This window comes from Mustelus asterias, chromosome 25 (assembly GCF_964213995.1).
Source record: "Mustelus asterias chromosome 25, sMusAst1.hap1.1, whole genome shotgun sequence".
In the NCBI taxonomy this organism is placed as follows: domain Eukaryota; kingdom Metazoa; phylum Chordata; class Chondrichthyes; order Carcharhiniformes; family Triakidae; genus Mustelus; species Mustelus asterias.
Window position 1 is genome coordinate 20,514,072 of NC_135825.1, and position 15,739 is coordinate 20,529,810.

Here is a 15,739-nt window from a genome sequence, read left to right on the forward strand (position 1 = left end):
GCGGGCAATTGGGATTAGTTTCGGGATTTTTTTAATAAAAGGACGGCATGGACAAGTTGGGCCAAAGGGCCTGTTTCCATGCTGTAAACCTTCATGACTCTATGACACTACAGGGATAGGGCAGGGGAGAAGGCCTGGGTAAGATATTCTTTCAGAGAACCAGTGCAGACTCGATGGGTTGAATGGCCTCTTCTGCACTGCAGGGATTCTATGACTCTATGATCATACAATTGAGTTGAGGTCATCAACAGCCATTTTGAGGTTCCAGTGTTGTCAACTTTGTAGAGTTTATTTACTTAAGATACACTTCAGATTTACTTTACTCGGTGTGGTGTGAGATTGTGAAAGAACTCATAGCAAAAGATAGTTATGGGGAAACAAGACCTGTATCTTTGACCATGACCAAAGGGTGGGTGATTCTAAATCATGAAGCTTTAATGTTGTTTACAGGGTGGATTGATATTTTAACAGGTGCTATAATAGCATTGTCGATTTACATATCGCTCAATTTTTACAGCAACTCAAGCAGATCCAGATGAAATTCAAAGAATTAGTGAGCATGTTCTCGCACTCCAACTTCCCACTGATGCAGTTACCATCAGAGATAAGATCGCCAGTTTACGAAACATTGCAGCTGGAATTCCTGATGTAACTGAAATACTCGCAAATACACAGGGTGATGTTGCCAAGGCGAAGATTCTCCTCGAAGATGCAAATGAAGCCAGGTACTAAGTGAATCTCATTTTAAACATCATCAGGCTTGGGAGAGAGAGACAAACCTCTTGTGCTTCACCACTGTAAATCTAGAACCAATTGATGTGTTCCTGCATGAAGGTGATTTTAAACATTTCAGTTCTTTTGGAATAACATATATTTCAATATAAATTCATTCACCAATAATCTTCAAAATTGCATTGCATCTTGATATACTGCCCTTGCTAGCAAGTCATCGGAAATAAGGTAGGAAATGTGTAAGGGATCAGATCATAAACCCCAAGGTATATTATGAAGTTAGACTAGACTCCAACTACTTTTTTTATTTTAACGTGAGTGTGAGGATAAGGTGTTTCATTCCAGGTGTGATTCTATTGACACCCTCGGAAGCTTTTATCAAAACAAACTTTATTTTAACAATACAGTTTAAATATAAAGAATGAATTAGCTGAACTTTTACCAATTGAAATAGTTAAACATGACAAGATACAATTCTTAACTGTTAATATATCTAGTTCCAATTTAAGCAATATTCCTCATAGACTAAAGCACCTCTTCAAAGCCGGTTAGCAAAAACACAGGCTTACATGCTAGTACGTGGGCTGCCAGTCCTCAAGCCTTTGAACACTTCAGGACAGAGATACAAGGAGACACCTGTCTTCTGACACTCAAACAACAGCCTCCAGAAAGAGAGAGAGAAAAGCACCTCTTGCTTCATTCAAGATCAAGCAGAAAACTATTCTTTTTTCTCTGTAATCTTAGCTCCTTCCCTTCACATGACTCCGTCTTTTATCAATCAACCTAATCAAAGCCCTGCTCCAGGGGAAACCAAAAATAAGCAAAAAATGCATTAGCTCAGGTTAAAACAAACACCCCATTATCTAGGAGCAGTTATCCTCCTGCATTCTCAGCATGGAGTTGCCTGGACTGCAGACAGGTCAATACCTGGTAAACCAGAGCTGAATTTTAAACATACCCCTCAGAAGAAGCATGATATAAATACATTTCTTAAAGGCACAGCATCATCAAAATTGGAAAAACACACCTAAAGTTAAGCTTCAATCCTGAAAGGGCTCTCTCTACACTTTCTATTCTTTAAAGAGTTTATGTTTCTATTATCTTTGATATATGATTAAAGGTACATTCAAATTAAGATGTCCTCATTCTTCATCCATTGCTGTTGTGATCCAGGGACAGAGCTAGCAGAGTGAAGGGTAACATCAACAAAGTACAGAATGCTCTAGCAGATGCCAATACAACCCTCAAGATTGTGGATGACATGATTGAAGATGCCAGAGAGGCTATTGACACCATCCAGGCAAAAAACACAAAGGTAGATGAAGCATGTTATAATTTCAAAGCTCCTTCAACTGTAATTAAAATAACAGTAATATTTCTGCACTATGTCAGCCCTAAAATAGATGTAATTAAATGTTTTGGTATTTTCTTCCTCACCATGACACAGGTTCTTCCTTGATAGTGAACACCAACTGTCTGACTATCAAATGTCTCCACATTTCCCCTCAATATAGTGGCATAGTGGTTAGCACTGCTGCCTCACAGCTCCAGGGAGCCAGGCTCAATTCCGGCCTTGGGTGACTGTCTTTGTGGAGTTTGCATGTTCTCCCCATGTGTGCGCAGGTTTCCTCCGGGTGCTCCAGTTTCCTTCCACAGTCCAAATATATGCAGGTAAGATGGATTGGCCATGCTAAATTGCCCCTTAGTGTCCCAAGATGTGTAGATTATGGAGGTTATGGGGATAGGGCCTGGGTCAGATACTCTGTTGGAGAGTTGGTGCAGACTCAATGAGCCGAATGGCCTCTTTCTGCACTGTAGGGATTGTAGGATATTGCTCCATGCTCAGTTTACACAAACCGAGATTAAACTGAGCAAACATTTTTCTTTCCTTACACTTTAGTGACGGAGCACCTTATTTTTGACCCTTCCCAGTGCAGCTCAGCAGACTGTAGCAGATGAATTTCGTTGACGATTAGCTTCAGAATTTGAACCCCAAAATATTCTGATCACAAACCAAGTATTTTACCATTTACATTACTGACAAACCACACATGAGCATGTGGTTCATTTATCATTATTTTATTGACATCTATTTGTGGTGGAACAAAAATCAGTCCAGATCTTCCATTCTCTGGACGTTTGTATCCTTGCTTCTATTTTTTTTGTCCTTGTGCACTATCCTCCTCCCAGTTCACAATGTTTTTAAGTTTTGCATCCTCTGCAAATTTTGAAATTGTGTCCTGTACACCAAGGTCTAGGTACGTCAAAGATTTGTTTTTGGTGTGTTACAGTAAGGGAACATAGGACAATTCGGAATTAGAGGCGATCAGTCACTTTTTCCCACCATGCCTAACTTGCAAGGAAGCCTTGCAATTCTGTCATGAGAACCATGTCTGCTGGTATTACAGAGAACTTGTATTCTAAATGTGGAATCCAAAGAACAGTGCAATAATAATTGTCCGTGGTTCTGTTTTTGGGTTTTGACAATAACATGTTCATATCGTACCTGTTTTTCAGATTGAGGACAAGCTCTCTCACACAGAAACTAATCTGCAGGAAATAACAGATCGACTAAGGAACCTCAGCAATAGAATCAACAACCTGCAGGGACAAAATGATCTTAATCAGAGGAAGGCCACAACATTAGAAACCAGAGCTCTTGATTCACGAAGCATGGGTGACAGGGCCGAACAGGTAGATAATCATAGAATTACATAGATAACAACAAATATTTTAATGGGGTTTATTCTGTTTCACATGTTGTTATTATGTATTTAATTCTAGTGCCTAATTCTTAATTCTTCCCTCCATGGGAAGAAACTTCTCTTCTCGATCCCAAATGACCATCCACTTGTTTTGAACCTGTGACCACTCGATCTAGACTTGCCGATCAAGGGAAACTGGAAGGAACTCCTTCCCTCCCCTACCCCACACCCAGCATCCACCCTGTCAAACCCCTTTCACAATTTTAGAATAGAATAGAATCCCTGGTGTGCAGAAGGAGGCCATTCAGCCCATCGAGTCTGCATCGAATAGCTAAGCTAATAGAACTTTTTTACTGTCCAACTAAACTACTAATCTTGATCCAGGAGTACACAGAATAGGCCTCCATTGCAAACTGATAAATGTCTTTTTCAAACAGCCTCTTGTTAGCTTTAATTTCATATTTTAACAATGTGTCTACGTCCCAAATTATTCTTTATATAAATGCCAAAAGATTTTCTGTTGCTTATTGGAATGAAATTTGTTTAATGTCATCTGAACAAAGTGCACTATGTGACGCTTCCTGTCCCTTTCTATGATGTGATGTAGCTGAGGACAGGTTTCATTTGATAAAAAAAAGTTTTAAAAATCAACTATAAAATGATTGCACTTTCAGGTAGTATCTACATACAAGGTTTCAATTGACACCAGGATAAGAACATAAGAAGCAGCAGCAGGAGAAGGCCATTCATTCCTTTGAGCTTATTCTACATGCTGATCTCCTCCCTCACTTTCCCACACTGTCCACTATCCCTTGATTCCCTTTGCATCCAAAAATCTATTCACTTCTGTTTTCAATACACAAGACAACTGGGCATCCATAGCTTTCTTAGGTAGAGAGTTCCAAAGATTCGCAATCCGCCTTGGGAAGAAACTTCTCCTCTTCTCGATCCCAAATGACTATACCCTTGTTTTGAACCTGTGACAACTCGCCGACCAAGGGAAACTGGAAGGAAACTCCTTCCCTCCCCTGCCCCACCCCCGGCGTCCACCCTGTCAATCCCCTTTCACAATTTTATGAGATCAAATCTCATTCTTCTCAGCTGTAGAAAATATAAACCTAGTTTGCTCAACTTCCCTTCAAAGTACTGTCCCCTCATTCCAGGAAGTAGTGCAGTGAAGATTTATACACTTGCTATAAGACAGATTCCTCAGGTAAGGAGGATTAAACTGTGCACAGCACTCTAGGTGTGGTTTTACCAAAGCCCTACCATCCTACTTAGTTGCATTAAGACCTCTTTACTGTTATAGTCTAATCCTTATGTAATAAAGGCCAGAATTCCCCGGTCATACTCGTGGCTGGGATTCTCCAGTTCCGTTGCTGTTAATGAAGATCTGGCTAAGTGCCAAGTTCTCCGTTCTCACTGGTAATGGTAGCGAGGCAGACGAGATCAGAGAATCCAGGCGGAAGGCTAACATATTATTTGCTTTCCGAATTACTTGGTGTACCTGCAAGTTAGATTCCTGTAATTCACATACAAAGATCCCTCTAAATACCAGCATTTTCAGTCCTCATTTTTAAAAACTATTCTGCTTTTCTATTTTTCCTGCCAAAATGATTAACTTGGCATTTCTCTCCATTGGGTTCCATCATTTTGCTCACTCACTTAACCAATTATATCCCTTTGCAGCCTCCATGGATACTCCCCACAGCCTGACTAGCTTTGTGTCATAATTTAATTTAGTCAGAATTGCATTACAATCTTAATAATATTATATGGAGTTTCTGCTTTGTTTTTAAAATGGTAAATGTTCTCTGTCTCCTCATCTTTATGATACTGAAGGTGGGGAACGTGAGCATTAAAGAACAGAGAGGGAGGGGAGAGTTGTGTCAAATAAAAGACATGATCTGAATCACAGTTATACACAGTGGATCTATAATACTTGGTTGCAATTTATGAGGCAAGATTTTAACTCGCTCAAAAATACTTTAACTGCACAGTTAAAATCGTACCCATATGGACTCTACCAGAATATAATTTCAAAGGGACATTTAATTTCTGAAACTATGCAAAACTCTCAGGCATGATTTTCTGACCACACCCGCCACAGGAATTGTAGTGGGCAGGATGGAAAATCTGACAGACTAGCGAAAGGTCTGTTGATTTTGAGTGGGCCACAGGACTGGAAAATCCCACCCCTAGTTACTACAAGAATGATAAACTCCATGAAAACGACAAGCTGGACTTCAAATGATTTGATGACTATCAATTTTTGCTTGTTTAGGTTACTTTTTTAAAGCTACACAACCTTTGAGAAACTGCGATATAGAGGGGAAACCAACAACAGTTGCCCAGTTGAAGTGATGAACTCCAGTATGCATTGTATGTCTTGTGTGTTTCTAAAGCTCAAGAGGGAATGTGTTGAAATTATTATTTTTTTTTGCTTCTTGTTCAGGATCTGGAACATCTTATTTCCTTGTACAAAGAACTACAAAATAAGGTTCCGGAATCATTGCCAAAAGAGCTGATAGATCGAGTAAATAAAGTTCGGTTCGAGGCTGATTATTACTTTAAAGATGTTCAACAGAGGATGCAGGAGATTGGAAGTAAGTTATTGGAAATCATTTACTCTGAAGTCAGGTTGATTTTGTGAAAAGGTCAGTTGGTAATGTTGTGGTGTTGTGGGCAAATTGTTTTGATGTTGCTGATCATTCAATTCCAGTTTAGAAAGAAACAGCTAGTTGAGAAGATCAAAAATGGTGAAGGGAGCCCACAAGTGTTGCAAACTCATTATAAATAATATTATAGTGGAACTCCATTTCATGGATGTGAGGTTGAACGTGGATACCCTGCCACCTCCACCGATTAAGTCTAGGGTGGGAAGATTCATAGACAGCCTTCCCTCCCGGATGCTAAATTAAGCTTTTAAGTGGGCAATGGCCCCAGACCATCGCCACTGGTAGTCAACCAATAATAGGCAGGGGTTTGCCATTTGAGAACCCTGTTGGCTTTGCTCGCAGCCTCCCAGAGTGGGTTACAAGGGCATCCTGTGCCCAATTGGGAGATCCGATATTTGGAAGGGGAAAGCCACTGAGAGAACCACAGATTGCCTACAGTGCAGAAGGAGGCCATTTGGCCCATTGAGCCTGCACCAACAACAATCCCTCCCAGGCCCTATTCCCGTAACCCCACACATTTACCCTGCTAGTCCCTCTGGCGCAAAGGGGCAATTTAGCATGACCAATCAACCTAACCCGCACACTTTGGACTGTGGGAGGAAACTGGAGCACCCAGAGGAAACCCACACAGACACAAGGAAAACATGCAAAAACTCCACACAGACAGTCACCCAAGGCCGGAATCGAACCTGGGTCCCTGGCGCTGTGAGGCAGCAGTGCTAACCACTGTGCCGCCATGCCACCCTGCCCTGCCACACCCCTGCCCTCGCTCTCCTCATCTGGCAACCTCCTCCTCATGCTCCCCATCTCGCCCTCATTACCACTGACCTGGGTCTCTCGGTGATCCTCGGCTTCTCTGGGTGCATTACCGGTAGCATTCACTGCCCCCAGGGTGCTGCCGGCAATATATATCTGTTGGCCTCAGATCTGCCGACAGGGAATGCCTGATGCTGGTTATTTGAGTACCTGATGGGCATGGACACAATGTGGGAATTCTGCCAGTTTTCCTTTGTGTGGAAGACCCCGATTGCCAAGATTAAATTCGGCCCAGTTGGTTAGCGCTCTGGAATATGTTTTGGAAAGAAGCAATGAAGCGAAATGTTTGAAATTTGGCACAGATCAGTTAGGAATGATCCATACCCATTTTCCACTGTATTCAACCTTCCAGTAGGAGTTGAGGTGGCATGATGCTAATGTCACTGGACTAGTTATCCAAAGGCCCAGGCCAGTGCTCTGGAGACTTGGGTTTAAATCCCACTACAGCAGCTGGTGGAACTTAAATGAGTTAATGAATCTGGAATATAAAGTGACCGTGACAACTATCATCGATTGTTGCAAGAACCCATCTCGTTGACTAATGCAAAGGAAATCTGCTGTCCTTACCTGCTTTGACCTACATGTGACTCCAGAGCCACAGCAATGTGGTTGATTCTTAACTGCCCTCAGCAAAGTGTCTACCAAGCCACTGTTCAAAGGCTGGGTGGGCAACAAATACTAGCCTTGCCAGCAACATCTACATCTGTGAAAAAAAGAATACATTTTCAAAAAAGGTTGGTACAGAAGCTGGAACTGCAAAAGTTTGAAATTTAATTTAAATAGGGATATGGGACAAGGCTGGATACCTGGGATGTCCAGTGCAAATAATGTGAACATAGAGGGTAAGCTGGAATTGAAGGAAGCCAGCAGGGTAGGGTAATAATTTTGTTTACTTTTGTGATTTTTTTGTGGGCACTGAGATTTTCCCGCCAACTATTCTGATAGTTTTGGCCCCGAACCTTTCCTGGTACCAATGGGGTTTTCAGTGGGAATACCCTTGTCCGAATTTTCTTGTAAGAATTGGGGGACTGACAGACTGCACAATGTTCCGCACCCAAATTCCAGTAGCTGTAGAATCACCTCCGTACAGGGATTAACCACATCATTTTGGCAGACGAATAGCACATGAGATGGTTCCAATTTACAAAGAACACTAGGACAGCCGACGTCATGACATGACTTGAACATGTGACTATCTCATGGGCTTTGATATTGGTTGCTTCCTCAGAAGCGCCCAAATCACAGCGTATCATTGTAACAGCACTGCATGAGTGAGACACAGCAAATGTCAGCATAACCTGATTGGCTGTACTTTTTGAGCTATCATCAGTCAGTCCTGCAGGCTCGAGCATACTTACTGGGCCATAACTGTTCCAGTCCAATACCAGAGCTATCAAGAGGCAGGTCTATCCATCCTGCGACAGAAATTGTCAGTTGTGACTTCAAACTTTAGTGAGAGCCTTTCAGAGGTTTTGTCATTGTATTGTGAATGGCCATTCTGATTATCGCCTCTCCTTAAATGGCATGATGCAGCACGTACTGGACATATTATTATACCAGTAACCCAGAGACCTAGACTAGAGTTCCAGTCACAACTGCAGCACAGTTGTTAGCACTGCTGCCACACAGCGCCAGGGACCCAGATTCGATTCCTGGCTTGGGTCACTGTCTGTACGGAGTCTGCACATTCTCCCCGTGTCTGCGTGGGTTTCCTTCAGGTGCTCCGGTTTCCTCCCACAGTTTGAAAGATGTGTTGGTTTGGTATATTGGCCTTGCTAAATTCGCCTTCAGTGTACCCGAACAGGTGCTGGAGTGTAGCAACCAGGGGATTTTCACAGTAACTTCATTACAGTGTTAATGCAAGCCTACTTGTGACTCTAATAAATAAACTTTAAAAAACATGTTTCAGTATTTTCACTAATTCTGGAAAATAAAAATCTTGGCATCAGTTAAAGTGTCCCTGAAGTTGTCAATTTCATGGATGTCCTTTGGGGGAAACCTGCTGTCCTTACTCAGTTTGGCCTAGATGTGACTTCAGGCTCACCTCAATGTCGTTGACTCTTAACCACCCTCCAGTAAGCAATAAATGTTATCCTGCCAAAAACAGCTGCATTCAAAAAAAGAAAAAGAAAGCTTAAGATCGATCAACTAAACTCATTAAGAAATGGGCACCACCAAACAGAGGGCTTAATTTCTAATGGATATAGCTATCTTAAAATGTTTTATCAGAAACTCAAGAATTAACTGTGCAAAGTGGCTAACAGGAATGTTGGTACAAGAATTCACTTAAAGGGAATGTTTATTAAAAAAGAAGTTTAATTTACATTATTGCAGTTATTAATACCTGATGGATTGAACTCCAACAATAACCCTGACATTTTGACTTTTCTTTTTCATTTTAGAAATTGAGCAAGACCTTGCAAATGGAAATAAGCAACTGGAGATGAAATATGCTCAACTGGAAGATTATCAGAATCAAGTGACTAAAATCAAGGAATACATTGAATCTCAAGCGAAATACTATGACCAATGCACACCATAACTATTCATGGGCTTTGCATGAGATTTAGACAAGTTACTTCCTTGATGGTCAACTTCATGTCTGAAGATTATTGGGCCTTTAGGTCTGAGATTCAAGAGGAATAAGTGATTCAGCCCCACTTGGAAACAATTTTGTCCTCGAATATGAATAAGGAATACCCTGACAGACATGTTTTGCACATTTCCATCTTTTCGTTTTAATGAGTCCAATTTCAGAAAATAAAAATAAGACTTAGGTTTACCAGGCTGCAAAATAAGAGCCTTTATTTTCAATTTTAATTGTCTGAGAAACTGTCTAGACACAATGTTGTTGTAATTCAATAAATGATAACTTATCACAAGGTTTTGGTATGCAATCTGGGACTCTTGAAATTATTTGCAAACATCACTAAAATGTGACTTTTTAAGCTTTACAATGAAGTTGTTCTGATACACGACGATGGTATATTTGGAAAACTGGGGCAGTTTTTAGCTGCTGGGGAGAGAACATTTGGCGGGTTCCTTGTGTGCCCTTTTGTTTGAATCAATTTCTAGACAAGCCTGTAAATCATCAATGATACTTTTCCCAAAAGCAGATCAGGGGGAGTTTAGAGATGTATATTGGGGTCCTACACCGGTTGCAAAATATTGATTATGATTGCCATGATAAAATGGAGGAGTGAGCAAACAACTTTTTTTTGGCATCAAGGGGCATTGATCTCTACAGGATCATTGGGGCTGCACGGTAGCACAGTGGTTAGCACTGCTGCTTCACAGCTCCAGGGACCTGGGTTCGATTCCCGGCTTGGGTCACTGTGTGGGGTTTGCACATTCTCCTCGTGTCTACGTGGGTTTCCTCTGGGTGCTCCGGTTTCCTCCCACTGTCCAAAGAGGTGCGGGTTAGGTTGATTGGCCATGCTAAAATTGCCCCTTAGTGTCCTGAGATGCATAGGTTAGAGAGATTAGCAGGTAAATGTGTAGGGATATGGGGGTAGGGCCTGGGTGGATTGTGGTCGGTGCAGACTCGTTGGGCCAGACGGCCTCTTTCTGCACTGTAGGGTTTCTATGATTCTATGATTGGAGATTTCACCATAAAGATAGGTTTCTTTTCTCCCTCCACTTCCACCCCCGGGCAAACAAAAATGCTCTGGTCCACTACTGGCCATTCACATCAAACCCCCAACATCTGCTTCCTCCCCTCATCAGATCTTCCCTGGTGACCGGCTGCCTGCTACAGCTAGCCAGATACTGACAAACCACAGTGAAAATCTTATGCGGCAGCTTAGCTCAAAGGGCACTTGAGAACCTAAAAATATTTTAACACTCCTGACCAGCAAATGGTGCACTTGAGTGGGAATTAGCTCCTGTTGTGTGCCATTTTGGGCATTTTACCTTTAAAATGCCACTCATACGTTAGGAGGGCTCAGGAGAATAAGGCTGATTTGTGGTCTTATGACTTCTAGTAATGAGAAGGGACTCATAAACCTGAACTTGTTCTCATTGAAGAAAAGAACATTGAATGGTGACATAACCTACACCTAGACACCTATACCAGGCACCGTTTTCCCTGAGTCTGTGTGGGTTTTCTTTGGGTGCTCCAGTTTCTTCCCACAGTTCAAAGATGTGTGGGTTAGGTGGATTGACCCTGTTAAATTGTCCTTTAGTATCAGGGGTAAATACGTAGGGTTACGGGGATAGGGCCTGGGTGGGATTGTTATCTGTGCAGGCTCGATGGATCCAATGGCCTCTTTCTGCACTATAGGGATTCTACGATTCTAGATTTTTGAAATCCTGAGAGGAATAAATGGTGTAGCCATAAGTAAATTATATGACTTGAACTGTGAACAGAAAAGGGGAACATAGATCTTAAATTAACAAAACCGCAAGAGATTTGCTTAAAAATACTTGTTTGTAGTCCTTTAATGCAAAATCAAATTTCATTTCACAGACTTTCATTTTTATAGCTACAGAAATATTTCCCAGGTAAAATACTTGCCACTGATTTGTTCAACACACAGAGGATGCCTATTGAGAAAACATAATTAACTTGTTTAAATTAATAGTACAAGATGCAACTTTGAGAGACAATTAAATCCATCATTTCAAAGTGAATGGCTTCAGCCTGCAAAAAGTACTTGGGAGAATCATGCCCACTGTCACCAGTTCAGTGGATGCAAGCCCTGATTGTCAAAGCAACCAAAGCAGATTCATTTTAATTGATAAAGGAAAATAATATTGTGCATTTTATTTAATGGGCAACTGAGCCCACAGTGCTTGTTTTACTTCTGAGCCGCAAGCCTATTCTTGTGCAAGTTAAATTTGACGCCTGAACAACTTTTCTACCTCTCTCTCATCTTGAAAACAATGTATAACAAAAATGATTTAATTTTACAAAATGATTCATGTTAATCTGAGTATCTCTATAAATTCCACAAATTTATTACCCAGATAAATGATTGGAGAATTGTGTGGCTATGGGCACAACTTGGTCTAGAATGCAAGACATCCTAAAATGGTTGAAGAATATAAGGTACTGCATCATTTATGAGACTTGTACAAATCTTTGAACTGATACACCCATGTCTCATTATTATTGCACCATTTGTAAATTGTGATTCAACCAGTTGAATGTGCATTTCCATATCAACGGAGATTAAAATACAGATATGCCAGGATTTCGACTTTGATCTTTGTATTCTGCTGAAACTCTGAATGGTTCATTGAGGGTTTTGCTGTGGCATATAAAGTTGTTCTTCTTCACCACAGAGGTTCAAAGAATGAGAGGTGATCTCATTGAAACCCACAAAATACTAGAATGAACAGACAGGGTCGATGCAAATAAGGTGTTTCCCTCGGTTGGAGAGTCTGGAATCAGGCAAGCACAACTTCAAAATAAATATCTGTGGGGCAAGGTCAGGGGTCTCCCAGTGCACTTTGAGATTGGGATGCTCCTGCAAAATGGCACCCGAGTGCTCTGCAGCCGGACTCACGGGCATGTTTAGCCAGCAACCACCCCGACCTCCCACACAGAGCATGCCTGAGAGACTGGCGGAGATTACTCCATTATCCTCACCGTTATACAACTTAGTCATTTTTTGGGAGAATTCTGTCCGATATATTTATTATGATGGCCTGTTGGACACACAAGTAGTGTAGTTGCAAATACAAAAATACCACTTACAAATTTTATAACTATTATGTCATGTGACCATATAATACACGTTAAGTACAATAAATGCATATGTCACTTAGGACTGAGATGAAGAGAAATTTCTTTGCACAGAGGGTTGTAAATCTTTAGGAATTCTCTATCCGAGAGGACTATGGAAGCTCAATGTCCACCTGGCAGTGCCCACCAGATACCCTGGCAGTGCCCATCGGATACCCTGGGAGTGCCTACTGGACAACCTGGCAGTGCCTAACAGGTATCACAGCAGTTGCCACCAGGCACCCCGTCAGTGCCAGTTGGGCCTCTCCAGTTTGCCATTCGGGTACTGCCAGTATGCCAGGGGCAGTGCCAAGGGGGTGGGGCCAGGTTGGGGCCTATGCAGGGGGGTCACGATGGGGAGACATGTTGGAGGTCAGGCAGGGGGATCCCTCAGGAGGGCCCCGATGCTGATGACCTGTGTTGGGGAAGAGGTGGGGGACAATGCTGCCGATGAGGGATGGTCCCGATGTCGGTGGGGGAAGGGGGGGGGTCTCCCAGTGCACTCTGAGATTGGGACGTCCCTGCGAAACGGCACCCGAGTGCTCTGCAGCCGGGCTCACAGGCATGTTTAGCCAGCACCTCCACCCCCGATCCGCCCCCACCCCGCCACCCCCCACTATTATACAACTTAGTCATTTTTTGGGAGAATTCTGTCCAATATGTCTATTATGATGGCCTGTTGGACACACAAGTAGTGTAGTTACAAATACAAAAATACCACTCCACAAATTTTATAACTATTATGTCACGTGACTATATAATACAAGTTAAGTACAATAAATGTATATAGCATTTCATCATATTTTCAATTCATTACAATGTTTGTATGGTGACTCAAAGATGTAAGGCTAAACACAGTTGTAAATATGAGCACTCCTGCAAGTGAGTAATGCTAAGTTTCTCTGATCAATCACAAGTTTGTCACAAAGCTACTATAAGCCAGTGGCTTTGGGTACTTGACTGAACCAACTCCCATTGAATCTCAATGTGAATGCTTTTCACTTATCACACATAAATGCACTATTTTGTTTCTTAATTTAAAAAAAATGCAAGTTAGACATGTTTCACAATTGTACTTTCTTTGCTGTTGAAAGAATAATGTAGTGTATATCCAAAGCCATATTGCTACTGTAGTGATATGGCTCAATAAAATACATTTAACACAACAAATTAAATTGAATATTTGAGGAAGATTTTACATTAAATCTCAACTTGGCTACAATCAACCCAGTCCAATTCAATCTTGTGCATTCATTTAATGGGATGCTCCATTTCAATAACTTTCTTTTATTCATTCTGAACCTTCAGCTATCTCCAACATAATGAGGAGCACCAGCCACTAGGTGAACCCCTATAATGTTGTTGTTCATCCCCTTGCTTACTTCTCCAAAATATCTTCTTTTATAGTCATGAGTTTACAATTGTTTTCTCTCCATGAAAATCAGAAATTATTGAACATCCGCTTGTTCCACCTAGTATAAAGAATATAGTTTGGTTAGAAGAACTTCCAAACAGTTAGCACGTCATATAAGATTGGACATTAGTAACAGACATTTGCATTTTCTGATGTTAGGTCCTCAGTAACAATGCTAACACCCATATATAAATTATGCCAGTATAAATTACGTGCATTATAAAACAAAGTGGGAAAATATAATGTAACGCTATCAACACATGCTAAAGCACTTAATTCAACCTTTTTGCATTAACAAAGATGATAACTTTTCACCTAACTTTAGACCTGCCATTATGAAATGTCATTAGTTTTTCTTTGGATAAATAACCCTATACCTGTCTATATCATAGAATCATAGAATTCCTACAGTGCAGAAGGAGACCATTCGGCCCATCAAGCCTGCACCGACCACAATCCCACCCAGGCCCTATTCACGCAACCCCACATATTTACCCTGCTAATTCCCTGGCCAATCAACCTAACCTGCACATCTTTGAACTGTGGGAGGAAACCGGAGCACCCGGAGGAAACGCACGCAGGTACGGGGTAGAATGTGCGAACTCCACACAGGCAGTGACCTGAGGCTGGAATTGAACCCGGGTCCCTAGCACTGTGAGGCAACACTGCTAACCACTGAGCCACCACGCCATATCGCACTTACTTGTATCACGAAGAATTCTGAATTACAGGATGATGAAATAGGGAGTTAAGATGAAAAAGTAGTCAACAATTGAATAAGAGAAGGGCTGAATTTCGGACATATAATTCCATTGGCATTATTATTTTTTTAATAGATCTTAAAAACAGGGTCAATTTACAGGTGTGGTCAAGTAATTGATACATTGCACATGGATATCTTTATATCTACAAAATACAAAGCAGATTAATATTGTTAACACAAAATATTTATTTGCATTCAAAGCATTTCTTCATCTTGTGAATGTAAATTATTTCAATAAAGGGGATAATCATAATACATCTGCTGATAAGAAGCTGTTAGGCGGGTGAATCTCAGTGGGGTTCATCTGTTTGGCAGAAGATGTGCAGGAACAGCACACAGTCCCATGGAAATTGAACTCCCTGGGTCATCAGGAAATAGGAATTAATATGGGGGCTAAGTCACATTGTCAGGTAACCTTAATATGGTAGCAAAAGAAAATAAATCCTTCCTAAGGAAAGAAAAGAGGTTGAATTGCTTCCTCAGGTAATGGCATTTCTTTTCTCTTTTAGTCTTTCGTCCATTCTCCTTCTTTACTGAGGAAGAATAAAACATCCCACCCTACCCCGCACCAAAATTTCCCCCCCAAACCTCCCCTTCGCCCCACCTCCCATAGATACGTCTGTACTTGTTTTCAATAACAATACATAGCTAGCCTGCCACACACCACATTTGAAAAGTACAGGTACATCCTGTTTAAAGTTTATTTTTTTATTATTGTCACAAGTAGGCTTCCATTAACACTGCAATGATAGTTACTGTGAAAATCCTCTGGTCGCCACACTCCAACGCCTGTTCGGGTACACTGAGGGAGAATTTTGTATGGCCAATTGCACCTAGCCAGCATGTCTTTCGGACTGTGGGAAGAAACTTGAGCACCCGGAGGAAACCCATGCAGGCACAGGG

General features: G+C 41.4%; 1 protein-coding gene across 1 annotated transcript in view; it reads left to right on the forward strand.

Moving 5' to 3' along the window:
- The window catches only part of lamb3 (laminin subunit beta 3), a 50,293-nt gene extending 40,465 nt beyond the window's left edge, over window positions 1-9,828 (forward strand). Inside the window, exons 18-22 of the mRNA XM_078242214.1 lie at window positions 518-725; window positions 1,906-2,047; window positions 3,250-3,426; window positions 5,893-6,043; window positions 9,334-9,828. Of these exons, the coding sequence (XP_078098340.1) occupies window positions 518-725; window positions 1,906-2,047; window positions 3,250-3,426; window positions 5,893-6,043; window positions 9,334-9,473 (818 nt within the window). The 3' untranslated portion in view covers window positions 9,474-9,828. The remainder of the gene's footprint in view (window positions 1-517; window positions 726-1,905; window positions 2,048-3,249; window positions 3,427-5,892; window positions 6,044-9,333) is intronic.
- Window positions 9,829-15,739: the final 5,911 nt, after the last annotated feature.